General features: G+C 49.8%; 10 protein-coding genes across 10 annotated transcripts in view, besides 2 other annotated features; 3 read left to right on the top strand and 7 right to left on the bottom strand.

The window, feature by feature from the left end:
* Positions 1–450: 450 nt before the first annotated feature.
* NFIA_056120 (uncharacterized protein) lies at positions 451–2475 on the bottom strand (the record flags this gene model as incomplete). The annotated part of the gene is made up of 1 exon (XM_001258159.1): positions 451–2475. One exon carries the CDS (start codon positions 2473–2475, stop codon positions 451–453), a length of 2025 nt encoding a protein of 674 aa, XP_001258160.1.
* A 941-nt stretch (positions 2476–3416) lies between these two features.
* On the bottom strand, positions 3417–4524 carry NFIA_056110 (Spg1/Tem1 GTP-binding protein; the record flags this gene model as incomplete). The annotated part of the gene is made up of 4 exons (XM_001258158.1): positions 3417–3515; positions 3563–3637; positions 3689–3981; positions 4032–4524. The coding sequence occupies 4 exons, from the start codon at positions 4522–4524 to the stop codon at positions 3417–3419; spliced, it is 960 nt and encodes a 319-aa protein (XP_001258159.1).
* Positions 4525–5206: 682 nt separating this feature from the next.
* NFIA_056100 (ribosome biosynthesis protein RRB1) lies at positions 5207–6818 on the top strand (the record flags this gene model as incomplete). Its single annotated transcript, XM_001258157.1, has 3 exons — positions 5207–5405; positions 5465–6731; positions 6794–6818. The coding sequence occupies 3 exons, from the start codon at positions 5207–5209 to the stop codon at positions 6816–6818; spliced, it is 1491 nt and encodes a 496-aa protein (XP_001258158.1).
* Positions 6819–8371: 1553 nt separating this feature from the next.
* Positions 8372–9311, top strand: NFIA_056090 (uncharacterized protein; the record flags this gene model as incomplete). Its single annotated transcript, XM_001258156.1, has 3 exons — positions 8372–8996; positions 9041–9150; positions 9195–9311. 3 exons carry the CDS (start codon positions 8372–8374, stop codon positions 9309–9311), a joined length of 852 nt encoding a protein of 283 aa, XP_001258157.1.
* A 430-nt stretch (positions 9312–9741) lies between these two features.
* Positions 9742–10264, bottom strand: NFIA_056080 (thioredoxin family protein; the record flags this gene model as incomplete). Its single annotated transcript, XM_001258155.1, has 3 exons — positions 9742–10036; positions 10091–10169; positions 10222–10264. 3 exons carry the CDS (start codon positions 10262–10264, stop codon positions 9742–9744), a joined length of 417 nt encoding a protein of 138 aa, XP_001258156.1.
* Positions 10265–10562: 298 nt separating this feature from the next.
* Positions 10563–10590: a microsatellite.
* An 843-nt stretch (positions 10591–11433) lies between these two features.
* Positions 11434–12749, top strand: NFIA_056070 (putative GPI-anchored cell wall protein Pst1; the record flags this gene model as incomplete). The annotated part of the gene is made up of 3 exons (XM_001258154.1): positions 11434–11518; positions 11565–11937; positions 12134–12749. The coding sequence occupies 3 exons, from the start codon at positions 11434–11436 to the stop codon at positions 12747–12749; spliced, it is 1074 nt and encodes a 357-aa protein (XP_001258155.1).
* Positions 12750–12960: 211 nt separating this feature from the next.
* NFIA_056060 (DUF3431 domain-containing protein) lies at positions 12961–14055 on the bottom strand (the record flags this gene model as incomplete). Its single annotated transcript, XM_001258153.1, has 3 exons — positions 12961–13639; positions 13704–13845; positions 13893–14055. 3 exons carry the CDS (start codon positions 14053–14055, stop codon positions 12961–12963), a joined length of 984 nt encoding a protein of 327 aa, XP_001258154.1.
* Positions 14056–16722: 2667 nt separating this feature from the next.
* Positions 16723–17685, bottom strand: NFIA_056050 (uncharacterized protein; the record flags this gene model as incomplete). Its single annotated transcript, XM_001258152.1, has 2 exons — positions 16723–17229; positions 17302–17685. 2 exons carry the CDS (start codon positions 17683–17685, stop codon positions 16723–16725), a joined length of 891 nt encoding a protein of 296 aa, XP_001258153.1.
* Positions 17686–17998: 313 nt separating this feature from the next.
* Positions 17999–18059: a microsatellite.
* Positions 18060–20732: 2673 nt separating this feature from the next.
* Positions 20733–22175, bottom strand: NFIA_056040 (glycoside hydrolase family 5 protein; the record flags this gene model as incomplete). Its single annotated transcript, XM_001258151.1, has 1 exon — positions 20733–22175. One exon carries the CDS (start codon positions 22173–22175, stop codon positions 20733–20735), a length of 1443 nt encoding a protein of 480 aa, XP_001258152.1.
* Positions 22176–23025: 850 nt separating this feature from the next.
* Positions 23026–24455, bottom strand: part of NFIA_056030 (maltose permease) — a gene marked incomplete at both ends in the record, with an annotated part of 1750 nt that continues 320 nt past the window's right edge. Inside the window, one exon of the mRNA XM_001258150.1 lies at positions 23026–24388. Within this exon, the coding sequence (XP_001258151.1) occupies positions 23026–24388 (1363 nt within the window). The remainder of the gene's footprint in view (positions 24389–24455) is intronic.

The following is a 24455-nucleotide window of genomic DNA, read 5'->3' as shown; positions in this document are numbered from 1 at the left end:
TCTGCAATGTCCTTGCGCTGGATTGCTTCGACAAGCGCGTTCTTCTTCAGTTCTCTGCGCGGGTGCGACATTGTAGGTGGTCTGTAGCAGCTTGGAGTAATTTTATGGTTCCAGTCTGGGGAAGCGGGGAAAGCGGGGCGATACAGAACTACAGATAGACTTCATCAGAGTATGTCGTATGGGAAAATACAACCTATCGACATCCTACACTGTCTATTAGAGAAGTAGTGGTTCAAAGATGGAAGAGAGAAAGCTCTTTCAGTCAGATTGAAGTAAGCTTACAGAAGCAGAGACGAGTCCTCTACTTGGATTCGCCTGCAATGGTATGACTTCATCTGATTATCATGATCGACTATCTAGTATCCTTCTCGGAGGATAAAGGAAGAAAGGTAATATAGACAAGTCCGGGTATTAACTAGAATAACAACGAGCCGTTTATTCCCGTCCTGATCAAACGAGGGCCCATTCGGCAACAAACGAAAACGCCATACGAACCCGTCCAACATTCGCCTTGTATTCGTCCACAGAGATCCCCCTGCAGTCTTTCCGATCTCCAAACTCAGTAAGCGCCGCTAGTTGGAGCTTCTGCCCAGGCGCACCCAGTGTCCTTGGATCCTCGAGATCGATGTACCAGAACTCAGGCCCACTGCCCCGAACATAGGTAAAAGGAATAAGTTCGTCTTTCCGTCCATCAAGACCGTGGGTCCACAGCAGAAACAGGCTAGGCTTGACCTTCCCGTGACGCTCCAGCGTGAAATGCTCACAGATGAGACCGAACTGAAAGCGAAGCGGTCCCGGCTGGTAAACCGCGATCTGCTTGGCAGCCGGTAAGAAGCTGCGTTCGTTAATGAAATGGCTTTGTACGTCGAAAGTCCTTGGCCGCTCAATGCCAAACGGGACCTCCGGGTCCATGGTGATATACTGCTCCCAGCTCATCCCTGGTCGACCATCATCTCGAAAGTGGTGTTCATTTGCCTCAGGATAGTGCTTTACGCTGAATTCATCATTCGTCATGGTGAACATGGTCGGGTTGAAGAGCTTTTTATATGGCTGTCCTGGTCCTTGAACTACTCCAGCTCCCCAGCACACATCGATCAACTTCCATTGCCCATTGTCGATCCGGACTGCATTCCATGCATGGCCTGCGCTGTAAGGAGGAATACTCTGCCCGGGTCCCAGAGCGTGATACCCATAGCCCTTGCCGTGGCCACCAATCACAATCGCCTCCAATCCAGCATGGGTTGCGAGGGCGGCAAAGAGCCCGGCGTAGCCCTCACACACGGCGACACCGGAAGCAAGAGTACTTGCCGGTGTCGATGGCTTCACGCAATTGTTGAAAAATGCATCGGCATCATAGCAAATATTATGATGACACCAGGTGAACAAGGCTCTCGCCTTGTCTGTCGGTGAAGGGAATGGTGCTGTAAGCTCGCGGGCCAGCCAGGCAAGATCATGTGTTGGGAGAGTCTCCCGCGGAAACCTGGCGGCGTGCGAGTCGGGGCCGGAGAAGTCTCGGCATTTCAAGCACATCGCTGTCGGCTCGGTAGTTGTAGTATTTCGCCGAACACGCGGTTTGGTTGCTAGTAATTTGGAAAGGTCCGGTTTCTCTGGCTTTGACGCGAGGGGGACCGGCGGCGGTGCACCATTGAGCGTGGAGTGCGCAGTCTTGTTCAATCCTCCAAAACCTGACTGATGCAATTTGCCCAGAGCAGAGCCCGAAGGGGGAGGCGGAGGCAGCTTTCTCGCCGGCTTGCTTTCGCCTTCTGCGCTTGGCGACTGGCCCTGACTGTCTCGTGACGGGACCCGCGGGGGCGGCAGAGGCGCTGCATCCCCATTCTTCAGATTGACGTTGCTTGACGCTCGACGAATGGGCAATGCAGGTCGAGCGGAGGGAAGAGATGGCGGTTCTCTTATCGATGGTAATGGAGGCGGTAGACTATCTCTGCTCTGTGTCATGGTCGGTTTCGGCCGTGGAGGCGCCTTGGGACTTTTCGCTTCCTCTCTTCTCGGAGGGAGGACAGGCAACTCTGCCTCATCATATCGCGGTGCACGCACCGTACGAACGTTCCCAGATTCACTTGAGGAAGATGATCGCCCTGGTACAGGTCTCCCCACACTTGTCGATGCGGTTGACCGGGACGTATCAGATGCAGCTGATTCAATAGAATTCACCGATGGCCTGCGAGGTGGCAGCGAAGGCGCAAGTTGCTGATTGGAAGCTTTCCGTGTTGGCAGCGGCGGCGGCGCCTTGGATTTCAGGGTGATCGACGGCCTTGTCGATGGCGATCGTGGGGCCTGTGTAGGGGGTGCTGCTGGCTCATTGCCGATCACCGAGTGCTCAATGACAGAACCGTGACCGTTGGCGGGAGGGTTGTTAATTGTTTGGGCTCGTAAGAACGGAGTCGGCTGTGATCCTGCTAGTTTGAGCGCCTTGATCCTCTCCTGAATTGTCAGGACTGGAGTTTCTTCCGCCATGTCCTCGGTTTTACAAGATGCAGTTAATGCATATACCAAAGAGCGAGAATAAGACACCAAATGCTAGTAAGCTAACGCGCCCTCAAGAACGCATCCAACAACGACATCCAAAAGACCCCTAGGCGAACGGGAAGAAAAAGAATGAATAATGTGTTGAAGAAGCGGAAATAAGGCCACTAATTTATAGGCCGCCCATACTTGCGGCCCCCGCGCTCTTGAAACAAGGCTGTGAGCCTGTGACTGTTTTCTAAGGCTCGCAAGGCTGACTACCTAGAGTCTGAGGTCCAGGCAGTTCTTTCCTCGAGCCGACCAGGTGTTATTTCTTTGACTGCATCTGAACGAAGAACCAGCGCATCTGGTTCCTGGCGCCTATGGGCGAATCACATGTGTTTTCCCCCACCTCAAGATCCTGACCCCACAAGGCTTGGGAACTGGTGCCTGAGGTGTCCATAGCAACGAAAGGACGAATTTGATGCTACCGAGGATTGACAGGATTCATGTAATTAACCTATTTAAACACAGAAGAACCATCGACTAGAAAGATTACCGAGAAGAAAGAGAAAAGCCGGCTCGAATGATTGTACCCCAGAACAGGCCTGCGTTTCAGCAACAGTCAAGGAAGACACAAGCGCCATATTCGAGCATAAAAAGAGAAAAGAAATTTAGACACGAGATGAAGGCAAGGAGTGAGAACCATGAGCACAATACGCAACCCAATGCTGTGGACAAGAGAGAGGAAACAAGAAAGAACAAAAGAAAAGGGCAGAGTATGCAGAGAAAGTAGGATTATTCGACTGGCAGATTCGGTCTGACCCTTCCAGACTCAGCGGATCCCTCTGGCTCACAAGAATGACGAGCAAAGGTATTTCAGGTCGTCGTCAACATCACTTCATCCCAATATACATGACAATCGTACCACTTCTGTGTTGCCGTTGTTATGTTCAAACGTTCTTATAGAGTAAGAGAGGCTCGCCAATGTTTTCGATCTCGGGAATGGTGCATTTCAGATCAAAGGCTTTGGCAAGGACAATCTTAAAGATCTAAATCTCTGTTAGCACAGCACGAGCTCATCTCCACGCGATCATACCTTTTGCACGTTGATGCTGTGACTAGTACTACTGAAGATCAAGCTCGCTTTCATCGCTTTGGCGAATCTCTTGGCCTGAGAAATCATCAGCACATGCCCGGTCATGATCCGGGTCAGCCTGCCTACCTGAATGGAAATCTCTTCTTGGTCTTCTCGAGGAAAATTGACAAAGTGGTCATACTTGGTGCCGACCAGGAAAGGAATAGCTGTCTTGTTGAATCCACGGCCCTGCCGGTACCATTCCTTGATGGAATTCAACGTGCTCTTGCGGGTGAGGTCAAACATAAACAGAATCGCGACGGCATCATTGCACACAAGCGGAAGCATATTGACGAATTCACGTTGACCGCCCAGATCCCAGATCGAGAAAGTGATCTCCGTGTTTCTAATGGAGATTGTTTTTTCCATGAAGTTTACCCCTGTTGATAACGTCAGAATAATGCAGCACGAGTCCAAAAGAATAACATACCCAAAGTCTGGATATAATCTTCGTCCCAGCTGCCCTCCACGTACTTAACCATCAAACTTGTCTTGCCAATTTGAGCATCCCCAACCATTCCAACCTTGATCACCACACTATTCTTCGTCGGTTGGGATGGTTGTTTCTGACTGACATCTTGAGAGGTTTGCGAAATTCCTTGTCGCTGTTCAGGGCCGCTAGACAATCCGGAACCCGGCCTCGATGATGACGGCGGGCGTGGTTGTTGAGTTAATGTCGGAGATTCGGCAAATCGAGACTGATCATTCTCTTGGTTTCGAGATACATGTGCGGATGGGGAATCGAAACCGCCAGTGTGTGAGGTGTAGTGAGCGCGAGAGTCGCTGCTGTATCCATTGTGAAACTCCGGAGGTCCCACTGCCTCCTCCGTAGCCGCCAGTCCGGGACCAGACATCTCAAGGTTCTGTTGGTGACCGGCTTCTGCGACACCCGGGACATCAGGCACAGGCTGCGGTACATCCATGTCGCAAATTGTAAGCTGGTTAGGAATGACTCCACGACCTGAAATGATACGTCTTCCGTAAATTCTCCGATCGCATGGCCGAGCGGGGAGCACGAGGGAAGCTGAAACTGACCTAGTTGCAGAAATGCCGGTAGCAGGCAGGCTTTCTCAAGGCCGCATGAGATGCGGTTCGGCAATTAAATATTGAGAATACTTTGGCGATCTGAATTTGAGGTTTGATAAGAATGACTTGAACGAAGGAGGAAGAAGATCACTCGTTGGAGCTTCTGTTTGTTTTTGTTATGCCTTTGCTGGAACAAATGACGTGGGCGGTAGCTGAACCGGCAGACGAGTAGGCAAGGGAATAGACGACTGAGAAATGATGAGCAGCACTCGGATTACAAATTAGCAGACGACAAGAATAGCAGGACTTGATCGAGACGCACAAGGTTATGCGAGACCCTTATGGGCATCGGCATTAAGTCAAGCAAGTCAACACAGCCGCATCCAGACGAAGCGGCCCGATCTACGCTAATCCACGATAGGCTTAGCGTACATCCCACCTCAATCTCTGGATGAGAAAAAAAAGTTCCTGAACCCTAATCACTGATTCCCATCAAGCAACAGGCGTCTTTTTTCATACTGTCGCACGACTGGCTCGTGGACACTTCTACCGGGATATTCACATCATAACTACGACACAATGTCCAAAAGAGCTGCCGACGCGTCTGAGGAGCACTCCACTGCTCTCAAGGCCGGAGAGCGGCCGGTGGCCGATGACATTCCGGACGAGGTGGGGGAGTTCGAAGATGAGTTCGAGGACGAATTCGAGAGTGAGGACGAGATTTTGGAAGCAGGTGTCGATGGAAGACCTGATGCGGAGCGCGAAGAAGAGGAAAAAGGTTTGTCAGCCGATTTTCCGTCGCTCGAATTGTTACTGACAGGAGTGCGATGACAACAGACGCTATGGAGGTTGACAAACAGACATTCATCCCTGGAAGAACAAAACTGGCTCCTGGAGAGGTACTGTCTCCGGATCCGTCTACCTACGACATGTTACACACCCTCAGCACACCATGGCCTTGTCTCTCATTTGACATTGTGCGCGATTCCCTTGGCGACAACCGAAAGACATACCCCGCGACGGTCTACGCTGTTTCTGGTACACAAGCGGCGGGAGGACGAGCAAAGGAGAACGAACTGCTGGTGATCAAGATGAGCGGTCTGAGCAAGATGGAGAAAGAGAACGAGACAGATTCGGAGAGTGATTCAGATTCAGACGATGATTCCGATGAGCCGATTCTCGAGTCGAAGAGCATTCCTCTCGGATCAACAACGAACAGAATCCGCGCACACCAGACCCCTTCCCAGTCCGCCGACTACTCCAGGCCGCCACAGACCATCACAGCGACCATGCTCGAAAACTCCCAGGTCGTCATCCACGATGTGACTCCTCATCTGACCAGCTTCGACGTCCCTGGCACAGTATTGCCGCCGTCGGCCTCCAAGCCGCTTTCGACCCTGCGCATGCACAAATCCGAGGGTTACGCTCTGGACTGGTCCCCACTCCAGCCGCTTGGAAAATTGTTGACCGGTGACAATGACGGATTGATCTACGTTACCACCCGCACCGAAGGAGGAGGTTGGGTTACAGACACCCGGCCATTCACCGGCCACACATCTTCTGTCGAAGAACTACAATGGTCACCAAATGAGCGAAATGTGTTTGCTTCTGCTAGCAGCGACGGAAGCGTGAAAGTCTGGGACGTCCGGTCGAAATCCCGCAAGCCCGCCGTCGACGTCAAGGTCTCCAACACAGACGTCAATGTCATGAGCTGGTCGAAGCAGACGTTCCATCTCCTGGCCACGGGTGCTGATGATGGACAATGGGCTGTCTGGGATTTGAGACACTGGAAGCCGAATGCGTCCGCCCCCTCGTCACCGATCAAAGCATCGCCAGTCGCGGCTTTCGACTTCCATCGTGAGCCCGTCACCAGTATCGAATGGCACCCCACAGATGACAGTGTTGTTGCTGTTGGTTCTGCCGATAATACCGTCACTCTCTGGGATCTGGCTGTGGAGCTTGATGAAGAAGAGAGCCGCGAGGCTGGCCTGGCCGAAGTGCCTCCCCAGCTGTTGTTCGTTCATTACATGGAGTCTGTCAAGGAGATTCATTGGCAGGCTCAGATGCCTGGTACCATCATGGCAACAGGCAGCTCCGGATTCGGGTAAGTCCTTTACTGGAAATTGTTCTATGTTCTATGAGCCAAATGCTGACTCCTTGCAATAGTGTCTTCAAGACTATCAGTGTGTAAGTAATCGGCATGCGCATGCGGCACTCGACCTTCTTGAAACGACGATACCAACAGCTTTATACGCTGTCATTTGATGAACATATTATAGATTCTTACATAGGGTAGTACAGCTCGGGATTGAATGAATGATTACGAACTGCAACGAATTTCATCCGTGGATTAACTACTCTATCTTAGCAATGGCGCTCAAAGGAGTAAACTTGGGTATCTCAGCCATTTACGGCTACAGCTGCGAACTGCTCTACCTTTGAGTAATTGTAAATTTGTAGTGGAATGAGCGATTCTTTTGGATAGGCTGCTTCACTCATCATGAGCCAAGTTATTATAGGATTATAACGACGCCTGACAACTCCCCAGACTAAATCGCCTACCATTTCTATCTTATAATAATCCAAAGCAGAGCGTGTTCAATTCATTGATGCGACTACCCACAGTCGAAACAACTTTTGGGAGTGGATTTCTGGGGAAATGCGGGCGAACCAATCATTGGCAGGATGTTCTACTCAAGATGCGGGGAAGGCTGCGACTCCAAAACGTGCCCGTGATTCCAGCAGCTGCTTGGTATATGCTTTTCGCTGATGCCGTCGAAAGCGTTATCAGACAGCAATTCTTCATATTTTACCTGCAGACTGACAACCAGGTCTTGTCCATGTTGCCGTCCGCCCTTTGCCTTTCCCCCGCAGAGCTCAGCGCTCAACGTCATTCACAAGGCAATCGGCCATGAGGATCGGAAGGGGCTGCGAGCGCTGTCGCCATCGTCATATCCGGTGCACAGTTCGGAAAGGAGCATCGTCCTGTAATCCCTGCTCGCGCTTGGGACGGGTGTGTCGGCTCGATCCACCATTTCGGTTTCGGACTGTTCATCATGTCTATCAGAAGAGCCATGGGACAGCGTCGAAATTCGACCTCGTGTGGGATCCGCATCAGACTTGGGTGAAGACTCCGACATCATGTACTTCCATTCTCCTCCTTTAACTATGGTCCGACGTTGCTAACGATGTCAGTGACGTTCGTACTTGAATCGGCAGATGACTCTGCAGAGTGGGAAGAGACAGATGCGCCGCAAGACTCTCACGATGAAGCACCGCCTTCAGAACAGATTCCAGAAACACCTAGAGCTGTATTCCCGGACATATCGTCTCTACTCATACCGGGACCAACAAAGTCTTACGACTCAGTGATTGAAAACCACCCGCTAGACCTCCCAGCACCGACCCCATCAATACCTGACGAGACCCAGCTGATACTTCCCTCCTCTACTGCCATCTCGCCAAGTGCGTTAAATAGCATAGTATCTCCTTTGGCATCAACAGCCTGGACAGAGCCGACATCCTCGTGGAGTCCGATAAGCCCGCGGGCAATCAATTCGCCAAAGTTGTCCTCTCGCGAAGCATACTTGTTACGTTCATTCATCTCCAAGATAGCTCCTTGGGTATATAAGCTCCCCTCGTAGATGGTACAGTGGTAGTACATTCTGACTTTAACAGACCGACATCTGCGACTCACGTTCTCATTTTTCGACCGAGGTACCACGCCGGGCACTAGAAGTGCCTATGGTCCTCAAGGCAGTTCTAGCTCTCGCAGCCAGACATGACGCCATCCTATCAGACGCTAGCGACTGGGAAGCCGCCGAATATCACGGCCAATGCCTGGAACTCTTGATCGCTGCGCTGGCGCAGCCGGAGGATACCTACGATGACAACCTCCTTATCACGGTTGTGATTCTACGCATCTACGAGGAACTGGAAAGCAACAACGACGAGAAGTACCATCTGTTCGGATCAAACCGTCTCCTAAACACCATGTCCAGGTCGGCGTCATCCGGGGGCCTAGCCGAAGCCGTGAGCTGGCAGTTCCTGCGGCAGGCGATATATGCATCTGTCGTCCAGTATCAACACATGCAGTTGGACCTGGAGAACTATGAGCGCTCGGCTGTCTTTCACCGGCGAGACGATGCTGCGTATGCCAATGTCATCATCTACCTCTGTGCTCGGATTCTTCAGTGCGGAGGAGCATACACCCGTGGCATGGACGAGGAGACATGGCGCCAACTCTCCGATAGCGTTGAGCAATGGCATCGAGGAAAGCCAATCAGTTGGCAACCGTTGAAGTACAAGCCGGCGAACATTGCGGAGAATCGACCGTTTCCTGAGATCTGGATGATGTCTCCGCCAGCAGGTATGTATCTGAGCCCATGGACCGCACTGAGCTGACACTCGCAGTGGTCGGAATGCAGTACTATCACACGTCGTGTATCTTTCTCACTCTGTCAAATCGACACTGGCAAGCCGCTAGTGACTATGAGCTGGCCCGTTCGCAGCGTATAGTAGAGGTAAGATCGTATAGATATGGGAAAGACCGCTACTAACGGGCTAGAATACAATCGCATCACATCTAAACATGGTCATCGGCTTGTCCATGTCAAATGAAACCGTCGAGAACGCATACTTTATGGCATGCCATTTATTACACCGCTGTAAGTCTCTTGTTTGAGCTTTCTCGATCATTCTGACCATGATAGATGGGTACTGCCTGCGACATCCTCTCGAACAACGCGGGTCACTGCGCTTCTTGGCCCATGTGGAAAAGACAGTGGGTTGGCGGACGCGATGGATGATACGCGAGCTGGAGAAACAGTGGAGTGAGCTGCGGGGACTGGACACGTGGGGAGAGTCGGCTAGTTAATGGAGTCTGCAAGACTACGTTGTCTGCAATTTGGAGGATTGGTCATCTTTCTATGCTATGTAATATTTGAATACCTCATTAGAGCAGACTGAACGGATATATAGGCACCGGTTTCTGTCAGCCGTATTGGATACGTAATCTCATTCCTAGAGAACAGTTCCGCTTGCATTGCGTCGTCGATATCGCTCAATTGAAGCATGATGCATCCATATATGATGCTGTGGACAAGAGCACGCCGCTAAGCAGAAATACTCTTAATCATCTCCTCCAACTCCCTCACATTCCCACCAACAACCCTCTTCTCCAGAGGCTGACCATCCTTATACAGCACAAACGTCGGCATCGCCCGGATATTCATCTCCTGCGCCACAGAGCGCACCTTGTCGACATCGACCTGGATGAATCGCACATTGGGGTACGTCTCGCTTAGCTCCCCCAATTTAGGCGCGATGGCCACGCAAGGCCCACACCAAGTGGCGAAGAAATCGACGACGACAGGGCCGGACGAGGTAAGCGCTTTGTAGATGACGGGACTGCGTATATTGTTAGTCATTCTGTTTCTGAATTGGGGTTATGGAGAGTATTACTTATCGACAGCTATAACTTTGCCGTGAGACATGGTTGCGGCGGGGCTGGAGAAGAAGCGGTTGTAGATAAGGCGGATTGCTATCGGATTAGTGAGAAGGGTTGCGAGGGAAAGAGGGGCGGGAGTGTTTACCGATGTAGACAGCGAGAGCGAGGATAATGCGGGTGTAGTCCATGATGCTGATAGAAAGATGGTGAAGCAAAAGATGGGTCCGCTAATTAGAGGGAAAGACGCCGATGTGTTATGTTGATTAATAAGCAGTGCAATTCAGCATAAAATAGTGGAGTAGTGAAGGACTGCCCACAGCAATGTTTCTCGAAAAGTAATCAGATCGCTTCTTCTAAAGTTACTATGAGAAGAGATGTCATCATTGTGACACGTCGGATTCACCTCCGATAATCCACGCAGGAATATGAGCATCAGCACAAATTTGATACCTGTCGACTAACGGACGGGTTCACAATCCTGTTGCCTGTTAGGCTGTTAGGCTGTTAGGCTGTTGGCCTGATCCCTCTCCATCGACATTCTCGGCACAGCTGTTTCTCTAATCTCCTGCTATTAATAACGCCAGGCAGATCAAGGATATGCATTGCTCGCTCTAGTAACTGCCCGCGAAGACGACTCACTCGGAAGGAGAAGTCCTCATAAGTGCCTTCTGTTGACTAGCTCATTTATTGCATAATTTGACCTCCTCTTCGGCACTATCTAGTAGCGTCTATCTGTCTCCTCCCAGGAGTTCTTGATTGAATTACACAGGCCAGACTCGGCACCGAAATGGACCGGAGCAGTGTCTTGACGAGATACTCCGATAGGCTGTGAGAGTCTGAGAGATTCATTCGTTGTGGAGTCACACGAGTTCCTGGCGGGGAGTGAAACACAACAGCATTGCAGATTGTCTTCATCCATATGTTCAATGGCAAAGCAACTAGTCTACAGAGTAGGACTCAAGGATCAGGCATCAGCATAATGCTCAGCGAATATGACCCCGCATCGACTACACGGTGGAAAGTTGGAACCGGGACGAGCGGACCCTGAAAGGAACTAGTGTTGTCTACTCCGTAACTTGTCTCTAATTATGTAACAACCGCTGATCTACACCTGACTCGCATCGGACTGGATTCCATCAGTCCGCAGGCCTATGAGATCTCTTTAAAGAGTCAGGATGTCCGTAGTGCCAATCCTCAAGAGCATGGGCTCAGCCACACCCGGTGCCAGGGCCTGCATTGGTTTGTTGTTCTTCAGGACGGTTATCTATGCGAGCTTTCCCGTTAAATGATAAATAATTTTTTTCATGATGCTTTTGAAATTGTTAAGATCTGATATCCCATCTCTGAGGTATACCAGATGAGGCCGCTTTTCTTCTGTCTGCTCTTAGCGCTGCGGCGCGTTGCAGCCGATGATGGCGAAGAATCCGATTCCAACCCGAGATGTAAGTTGAAATGTGTGTCCATACTTGATCACTGCTAAACAACCAGGCAACACCGATGTAAACATTGCATCCCAAGCAGATGCAGACTCCATCGCCTCATGTCACACCGTCCGCGGTAGTGTGACCATGACGAGCTCTGCGAGCGGGGCAGTCAACCTTCACGGAGTCGAGACAATCCAGGGCCCTCTCACAGCTCGCGGAGCTTCGAACCTCAGTTCCTTGATAGCATCGGACCTGAAGACCATTACTGGAACATTGACCGTGGCGAACAATGATGCGCTCAATCAAATCTCAATGTCCAACCTACAGACCGTTGGAGGAGACATCAAAGTGGAGAACAATCGAAATCTGAAAGATTTGTCGTTGAGTGATCTGGACGAGGTCAGGGGGGGCCTGACCGTCTCTGGTGATTTCAATCGGTTCGTTCTGGTATATTCTTCCTGTATTTCGCACAGACCTGACGAGGCGTAGAATCTCCTTCTCGAATCTCGATACAGTCCGGGGACCGACTGCAATCCATAGCTCAGGTACCTTCAACTGCTCAAGTTTGGATAGTCAACGGTCTGGAGAGGACAGAGTATTCCAAAGCTCGTACTCATGCACGACCGGCAAAAGCAACAAGTCATCCGGCAGCGATGGCCTCAGCACGGGTGCAAAAGCCGGAATCGCCGTGGCAGTGGTGATCGTCGTCCTGCTGATTCTCTTCTTCCTTTGGCTGTTCATCCGCCGACGAAAGCGCCAACAGAATCGACGGACAGAAAAGACATTGACGGAGGCTGCCACGTCGCCAATACCAGCTCCCACCGGCCTCGCAACCAACACAGAAAAGCTGACTTCAAAGCTCACGCCGCCCCAAGAGGACGTGGAGAGGAGTATCCCCCGAAAGCCACTATCCCCACCACCAGCGGCAGACGCGAGGTCCTCTGTTCCAGCATCCTTGCTCCCCGGATCCGAGAGAATGTCTGTTCCTGTATCATTACTTCCTGGGTCCGACCCATCAGTGTCCTCGGCTTCTGCGTCCCACCAAAGAGTCACTTCCGACCCCTCGCTATTTTTACATCATATCCCACCCGCAGCGCCGCGACCTCCACCGTCAGAGATGGATGTTCCGATGCTAGACAGCGGGAATGTATACGAGGTGGGGACCGGTCGAACGAGGCCCCAGTCTCCTATCTATGAGCTGGACGGAGGCGGAATGAGCAACCACCAGCAGCCTATCCACCGCGAATAATGATTGATTATGACATGTCCATAGTTGTATGCCAAGTAGATAACGAGCAAATGTACAGGTTGTATTGCCAGGTGCAATCCTTGACTGAAGTTGAAGCCAGCCATTTCTTCTAACATTAACATTAACATGACGAACGCTATATGCCGTTTCGAGTACGTGAAATGTCCAAATCGTCTATACGGTCATATCCAGCAATATACATAAAACCCAGCTAGGATCTCACCCTCACTGCCTGCAGTGTCTCCCCATTGGCCAACGGCCCACACCACCCATACACATCACAGCGACACTGCTCAAAGCGCGGACAATAGATATCCTCCATGCCAAACACCACATGCCAGACCTTCTCAAACACCCACCCGACCCCAAAGCTATCCGTCAGATCCGTCTCCGCCGCCCACGCCAACATCCGCTCATAGTCCCGCTTCGGCCGCTGCAGGATCCGCTCCCTGCTGACGGCAAACTGTGCGCAGCAGACATTCCCGATATGCTCGGGGACGCGCTCCTTGCCGACGCCAAACAGCGTCTGGTACACCTGGGGAAAGTACGCGCGGATATCCTTCTTGTCGATATCGATCTGTGTCGGGGACCAGGGGTGCACGTTTGTCGGGCAGCCTGGTTCGTGTTCGCAGCGGAGGTTGACGTAGCCCTGTGCGGCGACGGCCTCGAGGCGGAGATTGCGCAGCGCGACGCTGGTTTTGGGGCCGAAGAGGTCATTGTGCCATTGGTCTTGGTTGGAGTGGATGAAGATGGTGTAGGGGGGGAGTTGGTCGTAGAAGTCGACGACGTAGGAGAGGTAGGCGGCTGCTTCGCGGCCGCGGGTGGTGTGGGGGACGAGGAGGTGCGGAGCGGGTTTGCGGTCGGTAGTGTAGATGAAGGGGATGGCGTCGCTGTTTTGCCTAGTATCAGCATATGGCTTGGTTTGGAGGAACTGGAGGGACGGGGATGACGTACTGGTCACGGCAGTAATCCCGCAGCCAGGTCAGATCTTCCGATTGTGTCGCGGCTAGCACCAGCGCGATAGTGCTATTGGATGAGTATGTCTTGGTGATGTCGGCGAGTTGCTGCGTGATGGAATGGTGGTTTTGCTCGAATTCTAGCCGGTCAGTGTGTCTGCCTATTTGGAAAGGGGTGCAAACTCACCATCAGGCTCCAGCGCGAAATCTCCCCGCCGATACAACATCAAGGTGAAGAGCCAGAGACAGATCAGCGCTGTGCAAGTTGTGACTGCTGTCCGGCGGGCCGGCCATCTGGACAGCCGTCGTCTTGACATTGAATCTGTCTGCTGCGCAAATGTCTGCTTCATAATCTACGACGATCAGGTGAGAAGACGACGCTGCGGACAGGAGACGTCCACGGTTCCACTGAAAGAAAATTCGAAATAAGAAAGACAGGTCAATTAGCGCTTATGCGAGGTGTCATCGCCATTGTCATCCTTGTCACGCAGGACCAAACACGAGCCAGCATTTTCATCGTCGTTGAGACTGGTTAGGTAACCGCCTTTGCCTTGCCTTAGGCTAGTCTACTGCGTAATACTTGTAAGCTGCGTAGCACCAAGGAAAAATTATTATGGAAAAGCAACGCCGCACCCGCTAAGTGGGGCCCCCACAGCTGGGTGTCAATCCATTGGTGCAACGACACACCGGCTAAATTCATGGCGAGTCATAGATTCGATGGGTCTGTTTCTTGCAATTTTACTGGCTTACCTGGTGCGCTGACCAACATAGTAGATTGTGATTGGTCAAGCCTAATGCTCAAAGCCGCCCCACCTTGAAGCTACCCACCTGTTCCTGATTCAGTCGGATCTGACGGGTTCTTTTCTATCATACAGCCTCACCCAATCACGTCAGGGCCTCAGCGCCTCAGTGCTACCTTGGATCTCGCTGATCTTAGAATACGAGAAATGCGGCGAAAAATCAATTGATGAGCAACGAATTCTCTTGAGATCTTGAACAAGATATATGCAATCGCTCCAGGTCCGCGTTAGGAATTTGACCCAGTGAGCTTCAATAATCATGTTAATTGTTCCTTAGTGGCGTATCAGGCGACACGATCGAGATAGACGCTTATTCCATTTTCGGAATAGGATGGAATGAGTCTCGAACCCTCGGGCCCTGTTATTTTCTCAAATCTCAATGTCAAGATTAATAAGTAGCCTCTACTCCGTAAGCTTCTAAGCTTCCTCCGAAACTCTTCCCCGAGCACTGTCCCATTTCCTATGAATAGCCTCAGAGGCTCAGATTGGCTTCTACCTGAGTCGATGCTTGTATAAATGATCAAGAAAGGCTTTCGCCCAGCGAGGCCACAGCTACCAACCAGGATAAAGTCCGTAATGGCACTAGTGACTAGTCACTATGCCACAGTGTTACATCGTTTGTCTAGCTATTGCGAATTTAGATGATTATGGAGAATGGCATGACACAGATAGAACATTCTGCGATTGTAATTTTCAGGAAACTGTGTCTATTTAATCTCATGAGAAGTGCAGTGGCGTTTTTCACCTAATGATCAAGATTCACGTAGATGAGTGGCGGGGGAGCCTGAGAGTCGTGCATTAATATTGATCTCTTTTTGCGTCTGGATGTTCAACCTAGGCGGAATGGCGCAGGATTTCGGGGCCAGACGCGACTAGAATTAAGGTGCTACTGTCTTAGACAGCCTATGTTAACCGTTTTTAGTAAGCAAGGCCGGCCCGATACCTGAGTGGATTTCGCTTGGAGGCCTTTTAAGCGAACGATAGTCATGTGACATCTGCAAATCTTACTGTTGCCTGGGGTATAGGTTTCCTCGTGATCGCCAACGCTGATTCGTCCCTTTCCCTTGGAAATATGAGAGTTACCATAATTGCTAACTCAAACCGCGCTGAGGGGATACTAGTTTAGAGGGAATAACCACTTAACCAGCTCAGCATCATATGATTGTTAACATGGACAACGTCTGCAGAGATTCAGTTGGAGCGGCCAGGTCAAAGATATTCCAGGTTGGGGTCTCGACTAGACTGCGGTGGGTGATTAGGATTCTTGATGAATCAGATCGCACAGGCGTCGCATGCACAATGGATCTAAAACATCATGGATCAACTAATGCAATGTCTCAGGATGTAATTAATCATAGTGGCGGCCCAGTCCAAGATGATACAGCATGATCCGGCCATTCAGCTTAGCCTGGATAAGAAGTGTGCTGTTGCTCCTAAACAAGACAGTGCATGGGCTAAGATTCTATAGCCCATTGCCATCAGCAGATGTGAATATCTTACACGTCTTTTTATATAATAGGACTAGTATAGATATAATGTAATCCTTTTGCTGTATGTCCATCTCTCTTCTAGGATAGAAAGGTAATGGGTTGATCTTCATGTGACCTATCCACTGCAAGTGATGATATTGCCCCTCCTAATCCCTTATACCGCCTTGCTTGATAGATAGGGTCTCTGTTCTGTTAATCCTAGCACTCCATGGGTTGGATATAGCATGAGCATGCTATATGAGTAGGACTGTTGACTTCTCCATCCCTAGTAATAAATACCACGGTAAAGGGGTGAAGTTCAACTTCATATGAGCTCTCTTCCCCTCCTAAAGGTAAGATAGGCGACTCTAATCCGCCTATCAGTAGCTAGGGAAAAGGCACTAAAATGATGAGTTAACCCTTCATTGATTAATCTATCCTGGGAGTGTGGGATTTGGACATGAGGAGATTATGCAGCCTATCATACTCTAGTCTCCGACTCCGTAAGCACTATTTTCAAAGAGTGGCTGGCTGCCTTTGTTGAAATGGAATAGGTCCATGAACTTATTGCTTGCTGAAACTTTGATAATAGCGAACTCTTCGTATTGGGTTTCTCTCAAACTATTGGGAATATTGGACATGACAACCATAGTTAACTCCCCCCAAATCTCGTCAACAACATTGAAATTGAAAGACAAAGCAAAGAAAAGCTAAGACAGTCAATTTACGAGCCACTTGATCGAGTGTCTCAGAAAACAGTCTGGACGAATGCCCGAAAGTCCTGTGCGGTGATGGTAATATCCGTCTCATTCGGTCCTGGTGCCCTGTCATACAGGGCCCGGAAGGGAAAAATCATCGGGGCACCTGTCATCCCGGTTGGAGTAACGACAACCTCTTGGGCTGAGTAAAGCTGCTGGCTAGCAGCTGGCTGATTTACTAGAGGCGGACTGTGGATGGGTCGTGAGCGAAGCGCGGCGACGTACGCCGGGGGGGCCGGGTTAGGGGCATTAGGCGGCATCAGCATCCAATTTTCGAACGTCACCCGTGCCCTTTTAGTGTTGATGAGAATGACGAATCTGCTTTGGCCACTGGAATTGTTAAGCCAGAACTTGGCATCGGAACGCAGCTTGGAAATGGACTCCGAGACACCAACCTCAATGACCAGAGTTGGCCATCCTCGGGTCTGTCCCTGAGCCCCTTGCCGTGACGGGGGAGTGAATCCCTGGTCAGCTCCCTTTCCCTTGTTGTTGGCAGGCTAGTATGTAGTAGTGCCTATCCATCGTCGTTCTGACCAGTGGATGCCCATATTTTGGAGGTCAGAGTTAACCTTCAGGTTGAAGGCATCGATCAGCGATTCATGGGTAGCTCCTGGGATCACTTTGATTAGGCCAGTAGTTCCCTCCCACTCAGGACGAAAGTTGACGCCTCCAAGACATTCCTTGTCATTATCTAGACGCTTTATTGCTTCTTTGGTGAGTCCTAAAACCAGAATCCATTGGTTACCGTCGCAATCGTTTGCCTCAAGGGTTTTCAGAACACTATGGGCAGCTTGCTCGAGCTGTTTGAAGTTTGAGTATGTTCTAGTGATTGTCGAAGTAATGCCATTGGAGAGACGGTATTCGCCTGTTATGACTGTGGGATCACTCTGATGATGATTCATGATGGTGGAGGAGTAGGTATCGTCCTGGCTGTCTGTAGACAGGGTAGCCATAGTCAGTTCAGGAGTGTGGATGGGAGAGACGGGGCAGAGAATCAAGTTTGCCTTGGAGGGAAGTAATTGGTATTCTGAGAGGTTGAGAAGTTGGTAGATTCAGGCCCTAGGTTGAGATCTGAGAGTTTAATACATAAGGTAATGTGTTGATGGACTGTGAATTTAGTGAAAGATTGAGATTTAGCAGGATGAATTTAAGCAGTAAGAAATAATATAGTTCATACCTTTAGAATTATATTAATCATAAGCATAATATAATTCACTAATAATATTGCGAATAGTTAGTATCACTAGCAGGCAAGAGTATGAATTGAAGTGAAGTAGACATAGAAGTAAAGTAGAGGTGAAGTAAAAGTAGAAGTTGTAGTAGAAGTTAAATGATTACTACTACTACTACTTCATTTTCACCACTTCTAAATTATACAGTGTTGCATGGTACGTAGACTGAGAATGATGAGATAATATGTTGATTAACCATCACAAGATGTGAATGACATCATAAAACCAGACTATATGGTCAAGCCTAGGAACTACTCATAGCTTCCTAATACATGTACTCTATAGGAATGTTATAATATTCAGGCAAACTGAGCCCAACAAATGGAAAAAAAGACAGGAAATAGAACTGAAAAAATACATATATAACAGCCTAGATTCACTGGTGGTTACCTACCTAACTACTAACCAGCTAGTGCTTGGCTGTAATTCAACTAAAAGATTTGTAGTAATATGGTAGCAGCTCTCCATGGCTATCACCACATCCGGGGCTGAAAATTTCAGAAATATTTGCCTCTAAAGAACGGCCTGGGGGATTTCTTCGAAGCGGGCCATGTAGGTTGCCATCCGAGCTTATGTTCGCATTTCTTTAAAGAGATAAGACATATACTGGAGCAAAACAAAGTAATTGCATTCTGTTCATACATGAAAAGACTACCCAGTCGGATCTGTATTTACGCAGGTTGCATTCCCATAGCCTTAATCACTTCAGACGAAAAGTCCCAGAGTGTAACAACATCCAGGTCAAGTACAGTACCTGACGCTTGACCCGGTAACAGTGCTGGTCCGAATAACTCCCCTTTTGTGAATTGTATCAGCTCATTATGAGGCAAAGGTGCCCGCTGAATGTCAGCTTTAGGTCGAGGATCGCGTCGTGGATGTAAGCAGATGATTACCATAGTGGTTGAAAAGAGGTTGCCAGTAGTATCTCGATGCTAAATTTCTGTGGTGCCTTTGATTCTGCTGTATAGTAATGTGGACCATTTAAGCAATATTACTCAGACGACGGACGCATTGCCTCTCAGCCATAGATTTTTATCACCCCGTAAATGTGGGAATGATTCACTCCAACCGGGTTCACAACAATTCGAGGCTCAGGGCCGGTGTCCACCCGAAGGTAACGATCAGGTTGCTTCACCTATCCTTGGTAAACGCCTCAGAAATTGTCCAACGCTACGTTGTTGCATATCGTTAGTGCAACACCATAACTGAAGTAGAAAATACGTACTTGTTTCCACTCCACTCCATAAGAGGTCCGCATCAGCACCGTTGATAATGCCGTTGAGAGCCCATCCCACGATTGAGCGGTTGATCCACCGTTGGCGGACGTCGTGGGTCCCACTGCTTAACATCTGTCATACGCCTCCCACTCAGCCAAAAAGCTGTCCCAGACAACTATCTCTAGCTAGTAGGGATGAGATAGCACAGTAGGGTCAACACAAACAGGGATGGCACGACAGCATCCATCGGACTGTCGGCCTGTCAGGGACGATGAGGTGTGGACTACTCAGCATTCACCTTGGCAAACATTAAATGATGGTTTGTGCGGAGTCTAGCACTTTCAAGGTCTATTTCCAAGCTCCCCAAAGAATAACTGGGCTGAGGAGGGTGGTGAATATTTAACTGATATGAAGAAAAGTACAGCTTGTATCTACACTGCTAAAGGTAACTAGCTTAGACATAGCTAAGTCTATTTTAAAGCTTCTCAAAAGATAAGAAGGCCAAGAAATGTAGTGAATCTAACTATATCACAAGCTGGTATCCACATAATTGACTGTTATAAGATATATTGTGTATCTTCTCGTTAATTTGAATAAGACCTATGATAGGCTGGCCCTGTTCTCTTCAAATAATAGTGTATAAGGCCTACCTTACCTTAGGATACCTAATAAATGATCAATGTGCCTTAGTTGCGTTATCTAAAGGGTTTAGTTATTTTCCCACAGACTGGTAATAGAGTCTTCCCTAGATAGAGACGATTACCATATGATTTGACTAAGATCTTATCCCAGAGAAAGAAGTATACTGTAGCCTTTGCCTTCCATGCTGCTGATAATAATTACCTTGCCCAGCTGATGATATCGCAGTTCTGTTGTCCATTTTCTTCTCTAGTAAGGATTCTTCCTTCTTTTCAACAATGCCCTAGGCAACACCAGGTGTCACATCGCACTCGATTGCCCTGAATATCGCACTGATTTTGCCGCTCTATACCCATTCTCTTACCTACCAGACGCCTTTTGATCTCCCTATGTGACTCTGAGCAGGTTTGCAACTCAGGTCGAAGCTCGGGAAGGATAGCCGCATTGCTCCTACTGGAGCAGGCGTTTAGGACCTTCTGTTGCCTGCTGTATGACCTTAGCGGTGGCTTAGCCAGTCAGGTTATGGAAGGAGTGCTTATATATTAGATTGTATTAAGCTATTCTAAGAGGTACTACTAGGCGTTTTATTATACTGGTAAGAACCTATAGCCTTCTGTGTCTCCTAAATAGTAGGAGACCGTAGGAGCTTCTTTAGCCTATTATCCTAAGCCTATCAGCTAACAATCAAAGTAGTCTTCTATTATGATCTCATTACTTATTAGGGCCCACGATGAATTTATCAACCCAATCTCTGCCACCAGCTGAGCGCGAGGGCTTAGGAGTGTGAACGTAAGGCGTATTACGACATAAGAGCAAGCAATCGATAAAATGAATGTTCTTCTATGCATGGTATTTAACCGTCATCGACTTTGACCACCGGAGCCCTCCTGTTTTCTTTCCTCGGCCATTTTATCACGCTTTCGTTCTATAAGCGTCTTCAGCTAGCACCAGGTTTAGCTCCTGCCTTTGCACACAGTTTTTCAATGCAAATGAAGCAGCCAACTCTTCCAGCTCATCCTTGGTCTTTCCCTCAAACAGCTCCGCAAACTCCCAGGTTAGATATTCACTGACCAGACACTCTCTCACCACCCGCTCCACCTGGCGATCAAACGTCCATACCGGCGGATATTTCTTCTTATGAAGATGCACGGGAATCATCTCCTTCAGCTTCGCAATAAACGGCTCATACACATGACTTACACCCGTCTTATCCGTGCACCCCCAGAAATCCACACCAAGGCGCTGCTTCTTCTCCACGAACTCGCCAATAAGTTTCATATACGGCGTGTCCGGCTTGACGTAGACCATCCCCTGATACCCAATATCCTTGTACAGCCAAATACTCCAGCTGACATTAGAGTCCGCATAAATCCGCAGCTGGTCACGGAGAAGCTCAACGCGGGACCGCAGGACCTCTTGCGCATTTTCGCCTCTCTGCGCATCTGGGTAGACAGGACCGAACTCGCCGTTCCAGATGGGGACGTCCCAGTCACGCATGAACTGGACTTTCCGATTGAACTGGGACTTCAATTTTGCTTTTTGCTCCTCTGTGCCGGTGTACAATGGCTGCCCAGGGATAGGGAAGCCCATCATTGCATAGTCGTGACAGGAGTAGACCACGTTGGGGAGAATACTTTCGAAGTGAGAGAAATCCATCGAGTAGGTGTTCCCGTCGAGAAAGAGAATGTGATTCGGATCAACGGCGTGGATGGCGGCATGAACGCGGCCGTACCAGTCCAGGAGTCGAACGTGTGCTGGATCGGCGGGTTCATTGAGAGGGTTGTATCCCGCGACAGTGGGATTATTGGCATAGTGCTTCGCAATAGCAACCCAAAGGTCAATCACTTGATCTTGAAAGACTTTGAAGTCCCAGAACATCGCGCGCGAGAGACCACTATCGCAATGCCAGTCTTGGTTCTGGCCGCCTGGAACGGCATGGAGGTCAAGGATGACGTAGAGGTTATATTTGCGACAGATTCCCACCACCCTGTCGAGCATATCGAAGCCAGCTTGCTTGAAGACAGGGGGGTTCTCCTGGTCGTCCATGAAGTGTCGGTAGTTGAAGGGGACCCGGATGCAATTCAGACCCAACGATGCGAAGAATTCAGCGTCTTCTTCTGTGAAGAAATGGTGTAGCAGTTGATCGAAGAAGTATTGTGCTTTTTCTTTCCCTAGGACAGATGCCATGGACGCGCGGTGTTCATGCTCGTGGCCTGTGTATCCGGTGATGAAGTTCTCCATGTTAAGGAAGCCTCCGATAGCAGCACCTTTGAGGATGAGGGGTCGGCCATGGCCGTCGATTATATCTGTACCAGACACACGCAGGAAGGAATGTTGGTTTGCGTATGAGCCCATGATGGCCGGCGAGAGTATTTCCTGACTTTGCTAGGAATAGGGATTACTCGACTAGCCAAGACGAGAATATGAGGAACTATTCCATGAAGAATATCGGCGAGAAACCCAGCAATAAATATCGTGATCCTATATGTGATCCTCCTACAATTGAGCCACTCGCCGACACTCCCCGACGGGTCAGAGACTCCACCACAGTAGTAACTTTCTCGCCCGAGGTCGGATCGGACTACCGAATGAAAACTACGGTGTAAGTATTCCAGAGTACAATTATCGAGGATTAAAGTTACTAAACGCGTGCGCCGAGAGGAGGAGGCGTCAACTTCTGCGACACTCCGCGACAAGGGTCGGAACCGTCGGATGGCCCACTTCCCCAGGTCTGGAGGTTTGGGGCAATCCAAACCCGCTAAAGGCGATTATCCGTCTGGTGTATCGTATTCATTTAGAATGACAATTCAGGAGCAACAACTCCGCCACATGTAGCCTGATTGTACATATGTGCTCTACAAAGTTGAAAGAATCTATCGACCATATGCCATGGGCGTGATATGATATAACTATCTGTTTGTCCTTGGCTGGCTGCCCAACCTCGCCTGTCCTTAGAGTTGTCTGAGTGTGGGTCTTGTATAGATTACTCTTTTCTTGTACAACTTTACTATATCATGTACTTATTACATCCTAACTTTATTCTGCAAGAGAAGGTTCAGGAGATTGAGCCGTACGCACTTTGCATGTGTAGATGCTACCGACGCCGAACTCTGAACAGGCATCCATATGCACCGACACCCCTTGTCCCAGAGCAGAGCGCCTTGAAAACAGGGTAACCTGAGACTGCATTTCGAACCCTGCCACTTCAACCAATCTGGTACGAGCCCATGTGCCTCGGTGGAACCCGAGTCGAGAACATGATATCAATCTCCTCAAAAGTCCGACCCTTGAGCTCCGGGATATACACCCAGCTCACAATCGTAGCAACCGCCGCACAGCCACCAAACACGAAACCTACCTTGCCTTTCATATTAGCCTCATCGGGATTAACCATATAAGGAACAGCAACATTCATCGCGATGCCGAAAACTGCCTGTACGGCTGTAGCCAAAGCTGTGGTCTTCGCGCGCAGCAAAGGGGTCGAGACCTCGCCTAACAGGACAAACGAGATGGCCCCAACAGTCATAAAGTATACAAAAGCGTAGATAACTGTGAGGGATGCTTGGACCCATTTCGCTGCGATGGAGGGGACGACGTCCATGATGCCGATGAGCAGGAGCAGAGCGGTAAGAGTTGCCATTCCAGAGAGGAACAATTTCCGACGGCCGGAAGAATTGACGATGAACCAGCTGAGGGAGTTGCCAAAAACACCGCAAGCTGTGACACCGACACCTAGATCGAAGGAGTGCGTTGTCTCCAGCCCAGCGAGTTCGAAGAAGTACGTTGAGTAACCCAAGACGAAGATGATCCCGACGAGATGTTGGCACACAAATCCACCACAGGAAATGGCGCTGCGGAGTAGATTTGTACCGCGAAAGCAGTCGATGTAACTGGCCTTTGCTTGCTGTGCGCTCTCTTCGACGGATACCTGGATTGTGGTTAGTAGAGCAGAGACGTCAAAGTCCTTCCCCCATAGCTTATGGAGCGACTTCCGAGCCTGGTCCATCCGGTTCTTTCGAACTAGATCCCAGGGTGATTCCGGAGCAAAGGGAAGCCCAGCAAGCAGCATCACCGAGAAGAACAGCTGCATTGCAAACGGCCCCGCGAATGCCCAACGATCCTCCCGCTCACCAAATCCCTTAATGACCGCATTAGACAGGAGCTGACCAACGCAAATACCCAAGTTGATACCAGCAGTCGATAAGCCACGCAGCACCACCGGTGTAATTTCGCTGCAAGTGAGCGGCCCAAGTGTCAGATAGAATCCCAAGCCAACCCCAAGAATGAGCTTCGACACGAGGAAGGCGCCGCGGGCGTTCGAAAAGATTTCACCAAAGGTGCCTCCAATGCAGATGATACAACCACAGAGGAGAGAGCGCTTGCGCCCAACTTTATCCGCCATCCAGCTGCAGAGAAATCCACCAAAGAATTGGCCAATCGAGCTGGCTACATTGAACGCGGACTGCCAGTTCGCAGGGAGGATCGCTTCCCCATCCAAGACGTATCCGTATTCGCGCCGGAAGGCAGGGACCGAGATTACTGCACCGTTGATTTGAGCATCGAAACCCCTGCATATAGCCGTATAAGTGTTGTGACTTTTCAATTGTTTATCGTGGGGGGGGGGGGGGGGGGGGG

The sequence above is a fragment of the Aspergillus fischeri genome, genomic scaffold, assembly GCF_000149645.3.
Source record: "Aspergillus fischeri NRRL 181 1099437636266 genomic scaffold, whole genome shotgun sequence".
Taxonomy (NCBI): Eukaryota; Fungi; Ascomycota; class Eurotiomycetes; order Eurotiales; family Aspergillaceae; genus Aspergillus; species Aspergillus fischeri.
The sequence above is the reverse complement of the archived record's forward strand: the minus strand, read 5'-3'. Positions and strand labels throughout refer to the sequence as shown.